The sequence below is a fragment of the Diabrotica undecimpunctata genome, chromosome 1, assembly GCF_040954645.1.
Source record: "Diabrotica undecimpunctata isolate CICGRU chromosome 1, icDiaUnde3, whole genome shotgun sequence".
Taxonomy (NCBI): domain Eukaryota; kingdom Metazoa; phylum Arthropoda; class Insecta; order Coleoptera; family Chrysomelidae; genus Diabrotica; species Diabrotica undecimpunctata.
The window spans coordinates 21,054,972-21,076,205 of NC_092803.1; the positions used below are offsets into that span (position 1 = coordinate 21,054,972).

The window sequence follows — 21,234 nt, forward strand, 5'->3', positions numbered from 1 at the left end:
TTGTTCAAAAATGCTGCTGTCTCTTTTTCGCTGATTAGTACAGCGCAGAAGTCAAAATATTCAATAATTTTTACCCTTCCGCATAGACAACACATCATACAGATACATGTATATTTGGTAATAGGCATTAAAGGTTTCGATTACTAAAAATTTCAAAAAATGCTTCACGTTTATTTACAGCCTAATAAAGTACTTGGATATAAGAAATTACTATTAATCTAGCTTTTACCGCGCGTTTTTTTTATCTATTTCTAGATTTACAACTGTTCTCTGACTGTCACATATCAATACCAATAACTCATTTCTAATGTGGAACTTTTTCCATTTTTCCTTGTTATTATTAACTGTTACAAACCCTCTTTCAATTCTGTATTTTCATAGATTTCTTATTTTAAGTATATACCTACTATATAGGTATAATTCTAACTGAAGAATTAATTACTGAATAAATTTTGGAAATCATACACTACGAGGGACTATTTATGATGTGGCCAGTGCATGGGTTGATCTTCAGTGTCTATACTAAAGAATGAATGGAACAACCTTTTGGCTCAACGCCAAGAAGAAAAATTTGAGATAATGGAAGCTGTTTCAGTTGACGAAATGATGCAGCTTTGTTATCATTTTGAATTTGATGTCAAAAGAAGTAATAGAGTGACTAGAGTTTGATGTATGGAGGGTTCAAAACATTAGGTGCCAATGGCATACTATATCATTTATCTATAAAAAAAATGTATGCCAATGGCATTGTTAGTGTTAAGCCAATTTAATACGTTCTACTCCGACAACGCGACTGTCGCGTTCAATTCAGTGGATGTTAAGTTAAGGGCCGGCAATGCAACTCATGCGGTCTCTGTATAGATATGTGACAATAAATGGAGATCGTCAGCGATTTCTCACGAATATCTGCTGACGGTTTTGAAACACTACGAAATACCCCTTTTTGTGCATGTACAAAAAAAGAGCATGCACATAAAATAGACAAAATGTAGCTAAAAAAGGACGTAATAAAAGTGAGATTGGCGTCCTCTAAAACGATCACCAAATACTTTATGATGATACTGCATCTACAATAAACTGCTTTATGATTTAACTCAACCCCTCTGATTTTTTTTTTAATTATAAAATTAGTAATATTTTCAACTTCCATAGTGTTGGATATCTTTAGTGGAGTTCGATCGAGTCGTGATTTTATTGTACCCGTTTGGGAATTTTTCTTAGTCTTGTAAAGATCAGTTGTAAATTATTTGAACATGAGTGATGAATACTGACAACCTTCAACTTCTAAGCGAGGTAGATGGGAGTTTCTCAATCATTATCAGATGCCGAACTCTTTGAAATATTAGAATATTCATTTGATACTGAAAGTGATGATGAAAGATCTGATGAAAACATTATGCTAAGGAAGACGGTCGGACAGTTAATCGGTTTGTATAAGAAGAACCTGCAGCTGTTGATGATTCTCAAATTAATCCAGAATGGTCTTCAAAGTTTCAACATCCCACAGTGCTGCCATTTACAGCAATTCCGGGATTGAAAGTTGATGTAGGTAGCAACAAACCGATCGATTACTTCAATTTATTTATATATGAAATATTTTATAGCTGATTTTTCAAAACAGTAATTTATACGCAGTTGAAATTCTTTCTCAAAGTAAATCGGAAGAAAGTAGAATTGCAGCTTGAAAGAATATAACGGCAGAAGAATGTGAAATTTTTATTGGTATACTGTTTCATGTATTAACCATAAAAATTAATTGGGTGAACAATTATTGGAAGACAAATAATTTATTTGGTATTCCAATCATTGGACAAAACATGAACAGAAATCACTTTGTGTTCTTACCTATTGCGTGCCTTATATTTCAACAATAATAATGATAATGACCCGTCTAAACTTGCCAAAATATCTTCACTTCTAGACTTTTTTAATAACAAATTGCCTAATCTTTACTATCCAGAAAAAAAATTGGCCATCGACGAATCTATGATCTTATGGACGGGAAGGAATGTGGGATAAATTATACAACTTAACAAAATATGCAGGGATGATTCAACATCTGTTATTTTATAGTGGAGCAAGTAATCCAGCAGTTGGATAACCAATTCATACAGAAAAAGTAGCGTTACTTTTGATGAATTTGAAGCTGAATGTTGGTCACGCCTTATTTATGGTTAATTTTTATAAAAGCCTGACATTGTGCTACTTTCAGCTAAAACTTACGTTACGGGAACATTGAGAAAAAAGGACACAAAATCCACATGAAGTTGTTTCTCAAAAATTTAAACAAAATGAGTTTACAATCATGCAGGTATGTGTGTGTAAATGGAAAGAGATTGATAAGGAAAATTACCATTTAGTCCCAGAATATAACAAAAACAAAAGTGGAATTGATTTAGGCGACCAGATGTTACATTATTATAGTTGTGAACCGAACTCGGAACTGTAGGCTCGGATGTAGAAAAGTCTTTCGAATAGGGACTTATGTTCCCTGTAGGCAATATAATCGGCATATTGCCAGATAATTTAACAATTTTAAGTATGGTTTAATCCCTTTAAACCCAATCACTGTTTGGTTTTGAGGTTATTTTGCAAGTTATACAAAGTTCACTGAAGATGGACTGATTAGTCCGAAAACGTTTTGAACTTGATCCTTTTATATTTTTAATGAAATATACCAATTACAATAGTGTTTTACTTTGATAAATCTTTAGTATTTAATTTGGTATCTCATTTCCCTAAATGATCTGATATGGTATTACGACGACGATGGAATAAATACTGGTGGCAGACTAGAAACGAATCATTATTGTCAGAAACAGCATGGAGTGTGATTGGAAAATTGTTTTAGAAATTTTCGTGAACAAAGTGAAAATTATTTTATTTTTTTTTTCAAGTATAAATATACTTATTCTAGCTACCTAGTTACACAATTACATGTTTTTCTCAAGATGAATACCTTTTTTAAATTCAGCTTATGCTTTTTACGCTCAGTGGCCACCAACGCGACTCACGCGCTTGTATTTTTTTTATAACAGATTAAAAATGGAATTGTAAGCTGTACCTCAAAAAATAATTAATTTAAACAAACAACATATCTCACTAGCCTCTTACGTGTCCCGTAAAAAAAGATCTAGAGGAAAGTGTTAAAACATTAGTAGTTGCACAAACCGAGGATTGGAAAATAGGAATCATAATTCCTATGTACAAAGGGGAAGACAAACGACTATAAGCGAAAATTATAGGGGCATAACAGTGTTAAATGTCGCCTACAAGATATTATCAGGAATTATATACAGCCCAGTGGCGCACCCAGGGGGCTTAAAACCCCCCCCCAGGTCCCTATTTCGACACTGTTACTCACACATTTTAAGGACTTAAAATGGAGGTAGCATCATAAGAAAAATTTCGGTGACCAACCAAAACCCCCCCAGAGCCAAATTCTAGGTGCGCTACTCATACAGCCGTCTTGAATCATTTTCGGAAGAAATAATTGGTGAATACCAATGCGACCAACGAGGTCAATTATAGACCAAATACATATGTTAAGAGGTATACATAAAACAATGTGCTGAATAGAACATAATGTGTGCACAAATTTACAACTTGTATATATGTTCATTAATTTCAAACAGGGGTTTGATGGAGTAGCTAAGACAAAAAATGTTAATACAACTATCCATATTAGGAATACCGAAAATGTTAGTTAAACTTATATAAATGACTTTGGACGCTTCCAAGGCCATGGTGAAAATGAAGTTAGGAAACACTTTTTAATCTAACCTTGGATACTTTTATCAGAAAACTAGATATGAACAGATGTATTAATACAAGTCGCAACAGAAGGGTATCAAACGAAAAAGCTATAGATTTGAAACAGGAAGTAGCTGCATTTAGTCTAAATATAAATAAAAGGCAAACAAAATATATGTTAAAAGAAGTGTACAAAAATCGAATCAATAAGAGAATCTGAAGGTAGACAACCATACCTAAGAATATGCAAACACCTTTCCCTACCTAGTCTCAATAATTAATGACAGCAACAATGTCAGTAAAGATATACAAGCACAGATTCTTAGCGGCAATCAGTGCTTTTTTAATGAAAAGTAAGTTAATGAATTGTGAGCCTAAGCTTAGAATCTACAACACAGTAATTAGACCAGCGGTCACACAAGGAATGTCAAACGTGGACCCTTTCAACCACTGATGAAAATCAATTGAGAATATTTGAGCGCAAAATATTAAGAGAGATATTTGGACCAACCCATTGTAACAATGGTTCATGGAGAACAAAAATGAACTGAGCTGGAGCGCAGTTATTGTTAAATTGCTGTAAAAGTAATCCAAGATGGACACCTCAAGGAAATAAGACAAGAAGGCCCCGTAAAAGGTGGGTAGATCATGTGGAGGACAGTCTTAAAACCATGAAAATCAAGTAGTGGCAAACATAAGTATCTCATAGGGCAGAACGTTAAGCAGGCCAGGCAAAGCCCTACAAAGGGTTGTAACGCCATGAGAAGAAGAGTTGTGCAAACCACCAACTCATCAATTTATTCTTTAAACTGGTGCCTGAACTGTTTGTACCAAGTCACCACTGATATCAAACTTGAAGTAATTGAGCTGCCAAATTCTAGCTTTAAATTCTGGATCACCATTAAGTTTTTATTCATTTCAAAAGGTTAATCAAAGTTCTACTGTACTCAATTCTATACTTGAAACATCTCTTAAAACTTTTGCTGCCACTGTATCTATATTACTGAAGTAATAAATAACCTGTTCTTATTGCGACTTTAGTCATACTATTTTAATATTTTATATATTTTTTAAAATTCCTACATTTTGAAATAATTTGTTTAGAAAATGAAGATTTGTATAAGTGGGAGTGCTCACATACTGAAAATTTGCATGGTCAACAGATGTTATTTTGAGCTCAATCTTCTTCCTTAAGCCTCAATTGTATAGAGAAATACAAAAGTAAAACTCTACTGCAAAATAATAATATACTCAGTTCTAACATATGGTTCAGAGACCTGGACTATAACAAAAAGTAATGAAAACATGTTAGGATGTTTCGAAAGAAAAGTACTAAGGTGAATTTATGAAGTGTGGAAAAGACAATACAACTTCAAACTTCATAGAATATACCAGGAATCAGATATCATAAAACATATTAAGATGTCTGAGAAGAACATCTGAGGTGAATAGGGCATATAATGTGGATAGAACAAAATGACTCAGCTAGAAAAACACTCCCATAGAACCATTGGTCAGAGAAGACGCAGAACAAGGTTCTTTGATAACATTGATGAAGACATGAGAATTATGTGTTTGCTAGACGAAGGCAATGGATAGGGACAACTGGAGAGAAATTTTTAAGGAGGCTAGGACCCACGTAGGGTTGTAATGCCAGAATGATGATGCCATTTTTAAATATTACTACATCTATTTGTATGTACATAGTAGTGTATTAGTTTCTGTATGTAAAAAATTATCTCAAAGAATTATAGAATCAACAGAAGAAAATAAAGGAAATCTGGAAAATGAATATAAAATATAAGAATTTCCTTTTTCTTGAACACAAATGAAAATTTATGTATGTAGGTTTTAAACAGCAATACAAACTAAAAGATAACAATATGATTGAAACAAATGGGAGATAAAAAAACCAAAAGAAACTATTCACATCAGACTCACACATAAGTTCATGTTTATTTATATCATTAAACTACTATCAATACTAGTAAAAACATTAAATAACCAAAGAAAAACATTTAGATGGAAAAAACTTATTTTATTAAATAACGTTTACATAATATTAACGTTTTCCTCCTACTCTAGGTGCAGCTTTGGGTAAATTCTTGCTTACTTTTTGTTTAGGAGCTGGTTTGGCCTTAGCAGGGGCTGTAGCCTTCTTGGCGGTCTTTGTGCTCTTTTTCTGTTCTTTAGCAGCACTGCAAAACAGAAAAATATTTAAAAATTGTAATATACAAAATAAACATTACTTTATTAAGTAAATTTGAAATTCGTAGGAAGTAAGTAGTTGGTTATAAACAAAATAGAAAGTATCATAAGAATCAACAGACTAAATCAAGAGAGAAATAGAACAAACAAGGACAAAAGAAACTAAGTATTAAATTTCATGATAAAGAACACTTTACATAAACTTTATTTCTTTACATAAAATTTTAAGACAGAAAATATACACCATGTAGGAAATGTCTTAACTTTGAACCAACTATAAAATTTTAAAACAATATTGTTCAGCTCAAAAATAAAGTAAATATGGACAATTAACTGGGCAGACTGTGGGAATAAAAATGAACTATGAGCTGGATGAATTAATGCACAGCTCAAGTATCATTAGATTTGTAAAGTCACAAAGACTAAACTGGCTTTGCCACTTAGATAAATGAGCTGTAAAAGTAATCCAGAGAAGGAAACCCCAAGGAAATAGGACAGGAGGAAGGCTCCGTAAAAGGTGGATAGACGATACAGAGAAAGATCTTAAAACCATGGACATCAGGTAGTGGCAAAGGAATTATCTGACAGGGCAGAATGGAAGAACATTGTTAAGCAGGCCAAGACCCACAAAGGGTTGTAGCACCATTAAAAGAAGAACTGGGCAGACTGTACACAGACTGTGATTTAAGCATCACATTGTATGGCAGATATATGCATTATAGACAACACAGTTAAACACACAATTAATATGCATTCAGCAGTATAAGTGATTTATTTTAGATTTATTAAATATTTTCCATTTATTTCATTAGTTACTTTCATACAATGTACATTGCACAATTCACATTAAAAAGCTCTTTCAACAAAAAATATAATCCTAAACATGAAGTAATCAGAAAAGTGAACAAAGAAACCATTTAAATAGAACTTCATTTGAAAGGCAACTGAAAAATAAATCTAAAAACAGTAACAGAAACCTGTACTCAGGACATCCATGAAAAATGATTTATTATTAAAATTTCTACTTACCGAATGGCTTGTTCCCTCTGTGCCTTTCTTACTTCTGGCCTTTGATTTCTCTTGGCCATGATGTCATTTAAAGAAGCTCCTACAATAGCCCTTTGGAATTTCTGTGTCCTTCTGGTACGTTTTTTGGTGGCTTCCTCCTCCTGACCTTTCTTGTGTTTACGTCTGTACAAGACGGTCCATGTTACTTTACGGGGGTTCCTTTTCATCAAGTGTGCCCTTTCACATTTTGAGTTAAGGAAAGTGAAGTTCTACAAAGAGGTTATGTTTATTTTTTTGAACTATATTAAGTAATATAACTGAAACATCTAATGTGATTAAGTATATTGGTATTTAAGTATTTGAAACTTACCTTTCCATCAACTTTAACCATTGTTTTGCCATGTCCGGGGTAAATTTTGTACCCGCTGTAAGCACAAAGTCCGATCCTAGAAAGAAAGAAATATTTAGTAATTTATTTTCATCCAAAGCCACGAAACCATTTCTAATATGAGATTTAACTATATATGCTAAGATGAAATAAATATTCGCAGAAAACTTACTTCATTTTGGAATGAAACTATTACTTAAATGACAGATGACAACTAAAGAGGTTGATATTTGATTTTCATTTGACAGGACGTCCTACAATCACATTTTTTAGAGATTACTATTTGTAGTTTTCATAGATTCCTACAGATGTCGCAAAGACACTCAGTACAATTGGAATTATTAATTTTGTCTTGTCTATTATCATAAATTTGTCTAAATTAAAATAGTTCGCACTGGTTTAGATGAACAGATACAAATATTTTAAATATAACAAGGCCATATCAAATTATTCGCGTGATGGATTTGGAAAACCAAAAAAATAGAAACGTAAAACTCACTGCACAACTGCCTTACCTTTGTCTTATCCTTATCCTTTTTGCTTAGTCATTGTTCTCTTTCCAAAGTCTTTCTCTTTTTATTGTCCCTAAATATTTTATAATCTATTTTATGACCCTATCGAGCTTAAATTGAAATACAAAAAGTGTTGGCTTGCTATAATTGGGAAAATCCATGCTACTTATGCATGTAATAATTTTATAGCAAGTAATACTTAATTCAAAATCATAAGTTAATATTCATTTATAATATAAATATAAATGTTCTAAAAATTAATCCAATACCTATCTATTTTTTGACGTGACACCTGTTGTCTTTGATTTCAACTATGGCTGTCGTTTTCTGTTTTTTTTTAGTGTTCATTTTCCTTTGTGTTCTTATTGATCTGATAAAATATATAAATATTAATGTAGCTTTCTGTTTTTTTTTTCGACATTTGCTACAATTTTTGAATATTTTTTATTTATGTTGTGTTAAAAAAAAATAATTTTATGTGTTAATTTTCCTTTGCATAAAAAATTGAATTTGAAAGAACATTGTTTAAAATAAAACTAATAGAAAAATTATCCATAGGCATTATTATATTTTTGTCCTACAATTGTAGGAAATTATTCTAAACTATTGCTTCGCATTTCACTTCATAGATGACGCAAGTGTCAAGATGCACACTGATACGTGCCTTATAATGGGAAAATACTGCAAAAATTGGTATTGACACGAGCTTTTTTATACGAATTTTAAATTCATTTTCTCTTGTAAGGGGCTGTCACTTGTTGGCGCCCCACAAAAATCGTTTGAAATTAGGAAATTACTCCACTTGCAATGCAAAATAAAAAGGTTATGACTATGAGGAAAGTTGTTACTGTAAGAAAAGAAATAAAAAATTACTAAATTTACTGTAGTTGTGTAGTTGCTAATATGTACAATAAGTAGTTGTTTGTAGTCAGTGTTCCCAAACTTAAAAAAATAAAATCGGTAGAATTTGTTAAAAAAATCGGTAGATTGTGGTGTAAAATCGGTAGATTTTTCAAAATATACTATTTTGTTTAAATTTCATAATGTTTTGCAATTCGTTTATTTAAGAAAAAATAAAATATGTTTATTCATCTAAATCTAATAAAATAAAAAAATGAGAACCGAGATACTAAACTTAAAACGAGAAGGTTGGCACTGCTGGCACGTTGGCACTTGGCTGGCAGTAACATCCAACAGTAACGAAGTGGGAAATATGAAGTTGTCACATTTATATTGGGTACATATACTACATAAATATTAAGGTCTGGATTCTACTAAGTAGACGAGAGAAAAAAAAAGAGGACTTAAAAAACTTTATTTGTCATGTTTATTTTAAACCATATAATATAATCTCAAACTAAATGAAATATTGAAATAGACACCTGCTACTTGTTTCACCTAGGTTTGAATCACTTTCAGAACTTGACGACATAACTATTAAATTATTGTTACGCGTACAATAAAAAATTACGCTACTAATACAATAACACATGGACGTATAAAATATATCTTTATTTATACGTCCATGCAATAACACGACGTTACGAGTTACGACTTCACAAACCTCAACTGACTGAAATTTAAATCTTTAAATGAGTCTGTGACTAGGAATCGAATACTTATCCGAGAAACGAAAACTCAAGTATAAAACCTTTTTACAAGGAAATATTATTCAACAAACAAACTACCGAGTTTTTATGTGAGGTGCACTCGGAAGCTTAGATTAACTATGCGTTGTTCCGTTCCTAACTTGACAAATTCCCAGAACCAAGCGGTCGGGATCACAATGGATTTGGATTCATTTATTGCATTATTAGCTTTTATGACATCGTGTACTTTGTAAAGTACCGCTTAGTGGCGCTTAGGTATCATTTAAGAATAAATTTTTGAATGTTTTCACACGTTTTCGTGAATACACAAAAATACTCAATGCAAATTACACGTATCGGAAGAAAAATTGTTTTGTCTCTTACATATTTCTTCTCAAATTTAAGAATAAGTAAAAATTTCTATCTGAATATAAAAATCGGTAAAATTTAAGCCTGTGTCGGTAGATCGGTAGAAATACGTCGAAATCGGTAGATCTACCGATTTATCGGTAGGTTTGGGAACACTGTTTGTAGTACGCAGTTGGTGAGTTTTGAGTTAATCACCTACAAATTATATCACAAATGAGCAAATAATCAATTATTGGCCTAGGAGTAACAGTTAATGACTAAATTACATTTGTTTATTATAATTATTAAATAATTACATTAGGGTACTAAAATAGACACAAATTACAGTTAGATTTAGGATTAGTTTAATTGTCATTTCGTAATTGATTACAATATTAGAGATTTTCATTGAGTGTTTTCGTATTATTAGTGTTGTTCTGTGATTTTTTTTCCATATCTTATGCCAAATGTCGGTGATCTTGTTCCATTCTATTCCTCGTTTTTCTATCTCCTGTATAACTTCCTCCTCCTATCTTAATAGCGGTCTGTCTACCTCCTTTTTTTCCTGTTTGCACTGGTTTCGTATATATTTTTTCCAGTGTTTCGGCATTCATTCTGTGTATGTTTCCTCACGTGTGCCTCTGTTTAAAAAATCAGATTTTGGGTACTTACTCCTTGCTTTCCCAAGTCTATGTTAAGATTTTTTCAGTTTGTTCTGTAATTTTTTTCCATTATTTTAGTAAAGACTTTGGTGTGGGAGGTACGCTTGTCAGTTAATTTCTCTAGTTCTAGTTTGATCAATTTTTTACATCTCTCTTCCTAAACGTTGATAAGGTCCATTCGCTTAGCTGGGGCATATTTTGACAGATTCATAGCTGGAAACCTACAACACAATCCTACAACACAGGTCCTAGCTCACAGTATTAACAGCTTAAATAAACTTTTTATTACAGATTATCATTAAAAAAAGAAGAATTAGTATAAATAGTGGGAGTGTATACTAAACTCATAAAATTTTGGGTAGTATATATTTAAAAAATATATTTCAGTTGTTTTAATTTAACATAACTATTTATTATATGCTGCAGATAAATACATATTGATTGTTGGTAATTCGTAAAGTTCTATTTTATTTACTATTTAGTTTGTTTACTACTAATATTGGCTATGACTACGTGTGCTTGGTTGTATAGTAATTTCCAGCCACTTTTAGTCTGTCAAAAAGTAACTAACTTCGAAAAAAAAAAAAAAATACTAAACTCACTATACAGCGTTCCACGTTAAGAAAATAACATTGCGGAGATAGGGCCATGTATTTCTTATGGACGATTGAAGCGCAGCGATGCCACGATGAACACAAGCACGATCCAGGGTTTTATAATTTGTATTTTCGTTTTCACAGACATGAATTAAACTAATGTCTTTTAACGTAATTGACCAAAAGTGCCCATTCGAGATGGTAATTTTATTTTATCTTATTTTAATTATAGTAACGACAGTTTATTTGTTTTTCGGTAAGAATATCATATACCATGAATCATAGAAATCAGTAGAAAATATTGCTTAGTTAAATCATGCACTTTGCCGGCTATTAAAGATTTAAAAGCAAATAAACGGACCGCTTGGAATGCATATATCTAATTACTAATTGCAACTTAAAATAATACGGTGTGCGTATGTCAGCGATTTTATGTCGTTCTCTGAGATTACATAATGATAATAAGGCTTTGTGCTTTGTGGTTCTTCAGTTGTTATTCTAACAGTTAAATGTTAATTGAAAATGGAAATTCGAAAAATATATCGACAATCTAGTAAACCGCATGCCTGAGAGTTTTGGCAACACGCAACACCGATCTCCATAAGCCTAATGTTATTTTGTTAACGTGAAACGCTCTATAGACACATAGATTAAATTACACCTAGATTGGTAACAGGGATAGCCAAGGTCAAATCACGTTCGGATTTCGCTCCCATTCGTTTGGTGGCGCTGCTAGTCTCGTTCCTGCGCGGAGGAGTGTGCTCTGGTCAATTCAAAGTTGAGTTTAGACATGGTTTAGACAAATACGGCGCCATATTTGTATTTGTTTTATTTTTATAATTTATTTTATAATTTAAAATTTTTTATATAAGTAGTGCAAAAAGGTACAATTTTAGATGATATATAGACGATATTTAGACGATAGACATAACTATTTATTATATGGTGCAGATAAATAAATATTGATTGTCGGTAATTCGCAAAGTTCTATTTTATTTACTATTTAGTTTGTTTACTATTAATATTGGCTAGGAGTAGGTGTGCTTGGTTGTATAGTAATTTCCAGCCTCTTTTAGTCTGTCAAAAAGTAACTAACTTCGCAAAAAAATAATTACTAAATTCACTAGACAGTTCGGACTGGGAATAGCAAGCATTACCGTTTTGCAAGTCCACGAAATTATATGGATATGTTTAATAAATGGGTGAGTGCTGTTAAGAGCCCTAAATTGTAAATTTATGCGACTAAAATTGTAGTAAAATGCCTTTTGCAGAATAAGGCTTTTATTCACATAGAACTTAACATATAACAGAATGAAAAAACAATTATTTAAATACTGACCAGTTGTTTTCACAACATTAAGAAAACTAAATTATACTACACTTGGCTTGTATTATTATTTCTTGTAACATTTTTATAAATAAAGGTTTTATTCTATATTTTTTTATTCTTTAATTTTTTTAATCACTTTGACATTTTAATGTAATGGAAAATAAATATAGTCTCAACATAACAAGAAAACCCAAAAAGTATACGAAAAATATTTATTATCGTATATGATAAGGATTTTTCTTGTTATTTTAGGATTATATCGATTTTCCTTCTCTTTAAAATGAGTTCACAATCCTAGGCAATATTACTAAACTTTTGAATTTAGCGCCATGTATATATAGTTACGCTCCCGGTCACTAGGTGATTCGCCAATCATTCTTTTATTCGTTAACACGGAAGTTTCAATGCTAGGTGGTAGTGTGCTATGACTAGGACTAGCTAGACAGTTCGGACTGGGAGTAGCGAACCGACTATACTAATATAACGGTGGTTCAATCCTTTGGATAGAGACCGACCGATTAATCGGCTTCGGCATCGGCTTCGGCTACCTTCGGCCAATATTTAAACCTTCGGCTAAAATTCGGCTTCGGCCAAAACAAAGCCGAAGGTTTCGCCGAAGGTGGAGTAATAAAATGCTCTGTCAGTATACTATACGATAGAAATGAAATAATCTCTGAACAATATGCTTCGGCGAGTCTTTGATAATTTAAATAGTATTTACACCCTATTTTATACCCTTAACTAAAACGTTTTACAAACTTTCAGGTCAGGTAGTAGTAGGAATAAATTTTAACAATAGGCCAAGATGTCTCAAAGATCATCATTTGAATATTTCTCACGTAGTAAAATTCTGATAATAATAATTTTATTGTATTTGTTAAAACTCACGATTACTGGTGTTTTGACTAGATACCTATAAATGGCAAAACATCGACCATCGACTATGAATGTTTCGACTTTAATGTTTTTTAATGTTATTTATTTTTATTACCAAATAATGTATAAATGTTTGACTTTTTTATCTCATAATTTCATATTTTTGTTTATCACATATTAGGTATCACGTATTAGGAACTGCTTCGAATAATTATGCAAGGGAAAATAGCAGGAAAAAGGTCCATAGGAAGAAGACGAAACTCCTGGCTAAAGAATCTACGGGAATGGTATAGCTGTAGCAGCAACGAATTGTTTCGGTCAGCAGTTTCGAAAATACGTATAGCCCTGATGATCGCCAACCTTCGGAACGAAGATGGCACTTGAAGAAGAAGATTAGGAAATAAAAATATAATGCACATTATTTAAATTATTAACATAATATAACAGGTATATTTTTAGTCACCTTCGGCTTCGGCTTCCTCTTCGGCCGAAGGTATCCTACAGGCCGAACTTCGGCATCGGCTTCGGCTTCGGCCAAAAAAAACACATTCGGTCGGTCTCTACCTTTGGACCTGAATTTAACTTTTTATTAATTTGCTGTATGTGACTCTCTTATAACAACGTTACGTACATCGTTATGCCTAAAAATGTAGATTTAGTACCGATTTGAATTTTTTTATCACCTAACAGAAAATTATTGAAACATTCTACATTTGATCTGGTCGTAATAAAAATCAACATTTCGTTTTTGTTTATTAATAATTAATAGAGTAGAATAGAAATATGCTTTATGGTCACTGAAAATTGTATAATTTTATGGACAAAACTTACAAAAAGTAAAAAAAATAACAATAACAATTTAAAATTCACTAAAATTAGATAAATCGTGAATATTACAAAATAAAAGATAACCAAATATACAATTCATTGCAAAATTTAACTTAATTGCAAAGTGCATAATAAAACCTTACGAACTATAAGTTGCTGCATGTGATACCCAAAGTTGCTTGCACCTAAACGACCTGTAATTTCTTAGACATTCGTTAAGAAACTCTTACACTAAATAATATGGTTTTTCAGATAGATAGGCTTTTGTCAATTTACGGAACTTAATGAAAGAAGTTGTAGATTTAAGTTGCAAATGAAGATGGTTGTATAAGTTTTTTGCCAATTATAATATAGATTTATTTGCTAACTCAGTGGACGGGATCGATAAATACACATCAAAGGTTGAATTTATAGTAGAATAGTCATGATTAGGTCTTGCTGAAAAACATGTAAAAACAAGCAAACAGTTTCTAAAATATATAAAGAGGGAAGAGTTAAAATCCCGTGATTTTGAAAGTAGCTTCTGTAATGTGTTCTTCTACTGCGACTGAGGCCAAAAAGATACCGTATTGCTCTTTTTTGTAATTCAAACATAACATCAGATTGGTCAGCTGCACTAGAACCCCAAAAAGGAAGGCCATATCGAAGATAAGACTCGAACAAAGAAAAATATGTTATTTTGAAAGATGCTAAATTGATTTTTTTCGAAACAGATCTTATTGCATAGGATGCTGAGGCCTTACTTAACAAATCGATATGAAGGGACCATTTAGGTTGCTGTTTATAAAAATACACAGAAATTTTACAGAATCAACGACACTGATCTTGCTGTTATTAAGAAGCAAAGATTGAAGAGTTCTTTTATAGGATAATGCTACTGTCTTGTCTACGTTAAAAGAGAGTAAATTTAAGTCGGACCAGGTTATTATTTTAAGTAAATCAGAAATTATAGTTGCATGAAGAGTTGCAATATTAGAGTTCCTCCAGGTAATACTTGTATCATCAGCAAAAAGCAAAATTTTTCCTTTCTCGTTGTTTTCAAAGAGAAAGAAAATAAGTCGGGATTTTATGTCTCTCAATAATTTTGGATAGGACCGGTAGTAAGGCAATAATAGGTCTATAATTGCTATAGTTTACCGGAAGATTTGCTTTTGATACTACTGATTGTTTGGATCAGTTCAGATTTATCAACTGGTCTTATAAAGAATGAATTCGAGCCTTTTTTGAATTGGGAAGATAGGAAATAGGATCTCTGTAAGATATTCATGTTTAAGAATAAGAAGAATTGCGTTTTGTTATTTTTGTATTTATGTGTTTTGTTTAAAATAGGTACTGTCATTTGTCAAGTTACTATGTAATTGAGGATATAACCTCTATAATGTAATTAATTAGAGAGTTTGTAAAAGGCATATGTTTTGTAAAACGTTCTTTTGAAATATATGTTTATTTGAGCCATCTACATTTATTATTACCAGTTATTACTACATAACAATCTCTCACTGTCAATATCAACGGATTCATTTAGCAGTATTTCAAAGTGACTTTCTGTTAGTAGAAGATTCGTATCATCAGGAGCATAATTAAGTAATCTGACTATAATATACTTATCTGTGTCACTCTGCCTTGTGCCAATCCCCAATCACTGCAAATTTTAGTTTATTTGTAAAACCGCCCAATTTAAAAGAAATATTTACTATTTGTGTTATAGGATACAACAATCTCATTTAAATATATTTTAATAATTGATGTTAAAATTCATCATCCCAATTACTCTTTTTATTCTTTAAACCATAATTTTTCCTGAGTTACTGGCCTTAAAAACTTACTTAGATCTATTTGCTTGGTCTAGAGATGATCAATAAGAGTTTGTGGAAAATTCTGACATCAACAGAAACGCGCAGTTTAAGAAATATTGGTTATTTGCCACTGTATTACCTTCTCTGAAGACCGGATCTTCCCCTTGCATAGTTGAATTACCCTGTATGTCATTAATTATTGACCATACTGTTTTAGTTTTGTTGTCAGATTGTTCAATTTTCAGTTTGTATTTTTTTCTTTAATTTGTGTGAAAATTATTTTATCCGGAAAATTACAGAGGAATTAATTTTTTAAGCACAACACTAAAAGTAACAACCAAATTGATAGCAAATAAACTGAATAAAATTATAACACTAGCGGAAGAACAAGGTTTTTAAGTCGGGAAGATCATGCATCGACGATATATTTATAATGAAGCAAGTACTAGAGAAATCATTAGAATAAAACAAACCGGCCAAAAACTCCAAAACTCCTCCTGGGTGCGCCATAGGCTCACATTGATTGTACTTTTGGCTTTCATCTTATTGTGGTTACTTAAATAAAACACAACAATATCTCAGAAAGAACTTTATTCAATATATATTTTACAATATGAAACAAATTAAGGCATATAGAATTAATTTTAGGGAATGTCATGAAGTGAATAACAATATTAAAATCTACAAACCAAACCAAAAGTCATTTTCTTATAATAGAAATAACAATAAATACAGAAAACCGACCTTATAAATAAACAAAATTATCATTCTATAAGCGACATTATATTTTGTTCTGTCTATATACCAGTGAATGTTAACGTAAGATGTTAGCGTCAATTCAAATGTTTATATACAGGGTGTTTCAAAAAGGTAACATTGTCTCTAGGATACGTAAAAAACTGAAAAATAATTGCAACGCCATCCGTTTTCTAGATAAAGGGCGTTGAAGAAAAAAATTTTAACAGTTTTTACGATTTTTCCGAAACTACTGGCAACATTTTAATGACATTTTTTACCAATATGGTTTGGAAGCTAATACATCCCATGAATTTGTTTTTATATCTGACTCTCATAGAGGGCGCTAGTGTAGCTAGCTAGGTTTGTCTTCGTGTCATGTATTATTCAATTTTTTAAAAGTAGAATTATTAATCAAAATTCTAAGTGAACTTAAACATCATACAATTTTACACCAAAAAGGTACTCTTGGTACAACTCGAAATATTTTGATTTGAAAATTACGAAGTAATAATCGATGCTGGTATAAAGAAATGATAAAATTATTAATAAAAAAAATCACAAGAAGAAAACTAAAATATCACTTCTTCTAGTTTCATGACCGTTATCGATCGTTGGATATCATGTTGGCTACCGTATTCGCTATCCTGACTTTATTGACAGCAGCTCTAAATAGTGATGTAGTCGATTTTCCGTACCATTTTCTTAAGTAAAATTCTTAGTTAATAAGTCTACCTTTACAAAAGTTATGTTAAATACCTAATACTTGTTATGTAAATTTTCATTACAATGTTGCCAGTAGTTTCGACAAAATCGTAAAAAATGTGTATTTTTTTCTTCAACGCTCTTTATCTTGAAAACGTATGGCGTTATAAAATTTTTTACTAAGCAAACCCCAAATATTTTTGAGTTTTTTACGTATCCTAATGTCATTTTATTTACATTATAAGAGTGACCTGATAATTTAGTGTTCCAATTTTGAATTAGTTTTTGCTAGAGAACAAATCTGGTTTACAATGATATAACAATAACAGTATCTACTCTATTTTGTCATGATAAGGTCAGAGGTCTGTAGAATAATATATTAAAAAACAAACATCTCTTTCCAATTACTGAAAATTAACGTTTATAAGACCGTCGAACACAATGTTCCCCTCCACTAGGCATTTATTGATTTACACAAAGCGTTGGGTTCGGATGACAAGTTGGTCTTCATACAAGCCATGAACTATAGAACTCTATATTCAATCCAAACTAAAATAGATATTCTAGATTATACAAACATATTAAAAAATATGTACGAAAATGCCAAATTCCATGTTAAAGTTAATAAAGATATGAAAACAGATGTTAACATAGTTAAAGCAGAGGTGTACGCTTTCTTCTTCTTATTGAGGTGCCGTCTTCATTAGAAGATTAACGATCATTATGATAATCTGTATTCTGTTCCTCCTTCATTCATGAGTCTGTCTACGTAAGATGATCTCAGGATTCTATGTAAAGCAATATCTAAAAAACTTCCACTTTTCTCATGAGCGCTTTAGTCAGAGTATGTCTATATACCGTATAGCGTATAGGAGAATACTAAATATTTATCATCTCAGCATCAGCGATCTTGAAATTAAAGAAGTAGTGTAAGGAACTGAGATAACTATGGACGGAATTGAACGATCAATAAGATTAGCAAAGACCAGAAAAGCGATGAGGCCGGATGAAATAGCGGGTAAAATAATAAAGCTCTTCGAAAGGTTAGGTTAAAGGTATTTCCTTCATCTTTTAAATAAAATTTATGAAACTGGCTATAAACCAACGGATTTTCTGCTAAAGACTTTTGTGACTTTGTGATTTAAGAAGGCATTTGACCGGGTCAAATTACAAGACGTTATCCACTTATTATATGCAAGAGAGATACTTCTCGGAATAATCAAAACGATCGAAAATATCTACCAAAACAACACAATAAAAGTAAAAGTAGAAGAAGAACTGAGCGACCCTATTGAAGCTGGCAATGGAATAAGACAGGGAGATTGCCTGAGTCCTCTATTGTTCAACCTGATTATGAATGAAATAATAAAAAAAGTAAGAACTAAAAAAGGATACCAAATGGAAGAATAACAACTTAAAATAATCTGCTACGCAGAGGATGCAATACTACTCTCTCAAAGTTAAGACGATTTACAACGTATGCTGCACTAATTTAATATCACCGTTGTTATCTTAATTTCCCCAAAAAAGACAAAATCCATGGATACAACAACAAATTTACTAAGATGTAAATTGGAACTGGAAGATCAGATAATAGAACAAGTGATGGAGTTTAAATATGTAGGCATCACATTATATAGCTACGGAAAGCTCGAAACTGAAGTGGAAGATCAAGTGAATAAAGCAAATAGAGACGCAGGCTGCAAAGAAATGAAAGGCAGACTTTACAAAACAGTCATCAGACCAATAATGACATACGCGGCAGAAACACGACCTGACACACAGAGTACAAAAATGATGTTAGAAACAGCAGAGATCAAAACACTTGGAAAAATTGGTGGCAAGACACTATGGGACAGAGCTAGAATAACTGATATACGACGTAGATGCAAGGTGGAGAATATCAAGAACTGGGTAAGAAATAGAAGAGTAGAATGGAACGATCATATAATCCGAATGACAACAAATAGAGTAGTAAAGATGGGAAGAGACGGTTCCCCAATAGAAAGACAATCAGTAGGAAGATCACGAAAACGATGGAATAACAACTTACTGGACATTGAAAAACAAACAGTAATGTCTACATAAAAAAAAGAAGAAGAAGACTTTTATGACGATACCTAAAAAAGCATAGGTATCCATAAATGATACGTCATTTCTTCAAACTTTAAACTACATACATTAAGTTAATAATTTTAAATATATCACCTTGTAATTTATAATTTTAATGAAAAAAGAAATCAATTTTCTTTCAAATGGTATTAGTTTCCTATACCTAAAGTTAATATTTTTGGAAATAATTGTAGTTAAATGTTAAAGGCAAAATATTTATTGTTTTATTTTAGTAGACCGCCTATAAAGATGGCATAATTGTCATTATTTGTGATTATTGGCACTTTTACAAAGTGTTGTTTGTTTGGGTTTATATGACTGCGGACACTGAATCCATTCGTTTTACAAAGTGATAAAAATAGCTTGTTTAGAATTAAAAACTGAAGAATGCGTAAGTGTTTTGTAAACTTTTGAGATGTTTCTTTTTTAATTAGAAAATATTTTTTCGACTTAATATATGAAAAATGTTTAAATTTCGTCACAATTTGTTGAAATATTGATAACTTAGCCAAAATACTGAATGAAACGTACAAAAACGACAATGGAAGCATTATTTTTCAGAAATAGTTTATCAACTAATAAAAGAACTTTACAATAGCGATGAACGATTTATTCTAAAAAAAGTCAGTAATGTTAGACAAATTTAATATTCACTGATTTTATCTATAGATACATTATCGGTTGTAATGAATGGTATTTTGTGATTATAAAAATTAAGATTTTACAGCTTTTTATGAAATTAAATAAGTAAATTTATAAATATATGAAACTGTAATGTCTTATATTATTGACCATTTTCGGAAAACATTCACGAATCATTTCTATGTTTGTATCCCGCTATTTGTGAAATAACTTTTAAAAGTTCTTATATAAGTTGACGCAAGAAAAATTTAATAATCATTTTATATTTTTCAAGAATATTTCAAAAATTCAGGTGCAATATTTTGGATAATGTATCGACACAGAGATCCAGTGATGAGGGTTTACACATTTTCGATCATAATTCTTTAAAAATGAGTGATTTTTTTGACTTACTTTCGGAAATAATAAATAGATAATGAAGTTGCCTAGAATTGAACTGCTCTTTCGCCAAATATATATATTTTTCAGGAGAGATAAAAAACAATTACCGCTTATTACTAAGCCACTCTTTTCCCTGTGGAAAAAGTGCAGTTTGACTCCAAGGACTATTAATTGCTTTTTGCCGGTGGGTTAGGTTAGATCTATATCAATATATGTCCACTACATCACTAATTTTTCCATTCATTCTTTATCTTTCTCGAATCGCATAAAACCTATTCTCGTACTGGATCCCTTGTGTGCTATACAGGGTGTATTTAAAAACCTTTTAAACATGCACGATAAAAACTTTTTTAAAATTGAATTGATCATTGCTTTAAAATTTACATTAATATCACATAGGTACCTGCATACCTACTTGAATATGAGATTCCCTGTCGGGTCCCATACAAAGACTCTATGAGCAGATGAAACAGATGGAAAGATGAGAAAAAATGATATAGTGGGTTGTATGTAGGAAAATAACCAAAAATATTGCGTGCCATTGTATAGATGAAAACGAAGAAATATTGCCAAACTTTTATCCTGAATTAACACCTCTTGATTTTACTGTTTTTGTTTAAATATATACAAAATATATTTCCACTACCCGTTTTAGTTGTATTTAAATATATCAAGAAGTAAGTACAGTGCCTTTTGGATAAACTTTTGCATACTCTTTCTATTTAAGGTTATAAAAATAACTATGAAAACTTTCATCTGAATCAC

General features: G+C 31.4%; 1 protein-coding gene across 1 annotated transcript; it reads right to left on the reverse strand.

Annotated features, from left to right (window-relative positions):
• Positions 1–5,776: 5,776 nt before the first annotated feature.
• On the reverse strand, positions 5,777–7,667 carry RpL24 (ribosomal protein L24). The gene is made up of 4 exons (XM_072527773.1): positions 7,530–7,667; positions 7,340–7,415; positions 6,991–7,238; positions 5,777–5,951 (listed from the first exon to the last, which is right to left on the reverse strand). Exons 1-4 carry the CDS (start codon positions 7,532–7,534, stop codon positions 5,816–5,818), a joined length of 465 nt encoding a protein of 154 aa, XP_072383874.1. The 5' UTR covers positions 7,535–7,667; the 3' UTR covers positions 5,777–5,815.
• Positions 7,668–21,234: the final 13,567 nt, after the last annotated feature.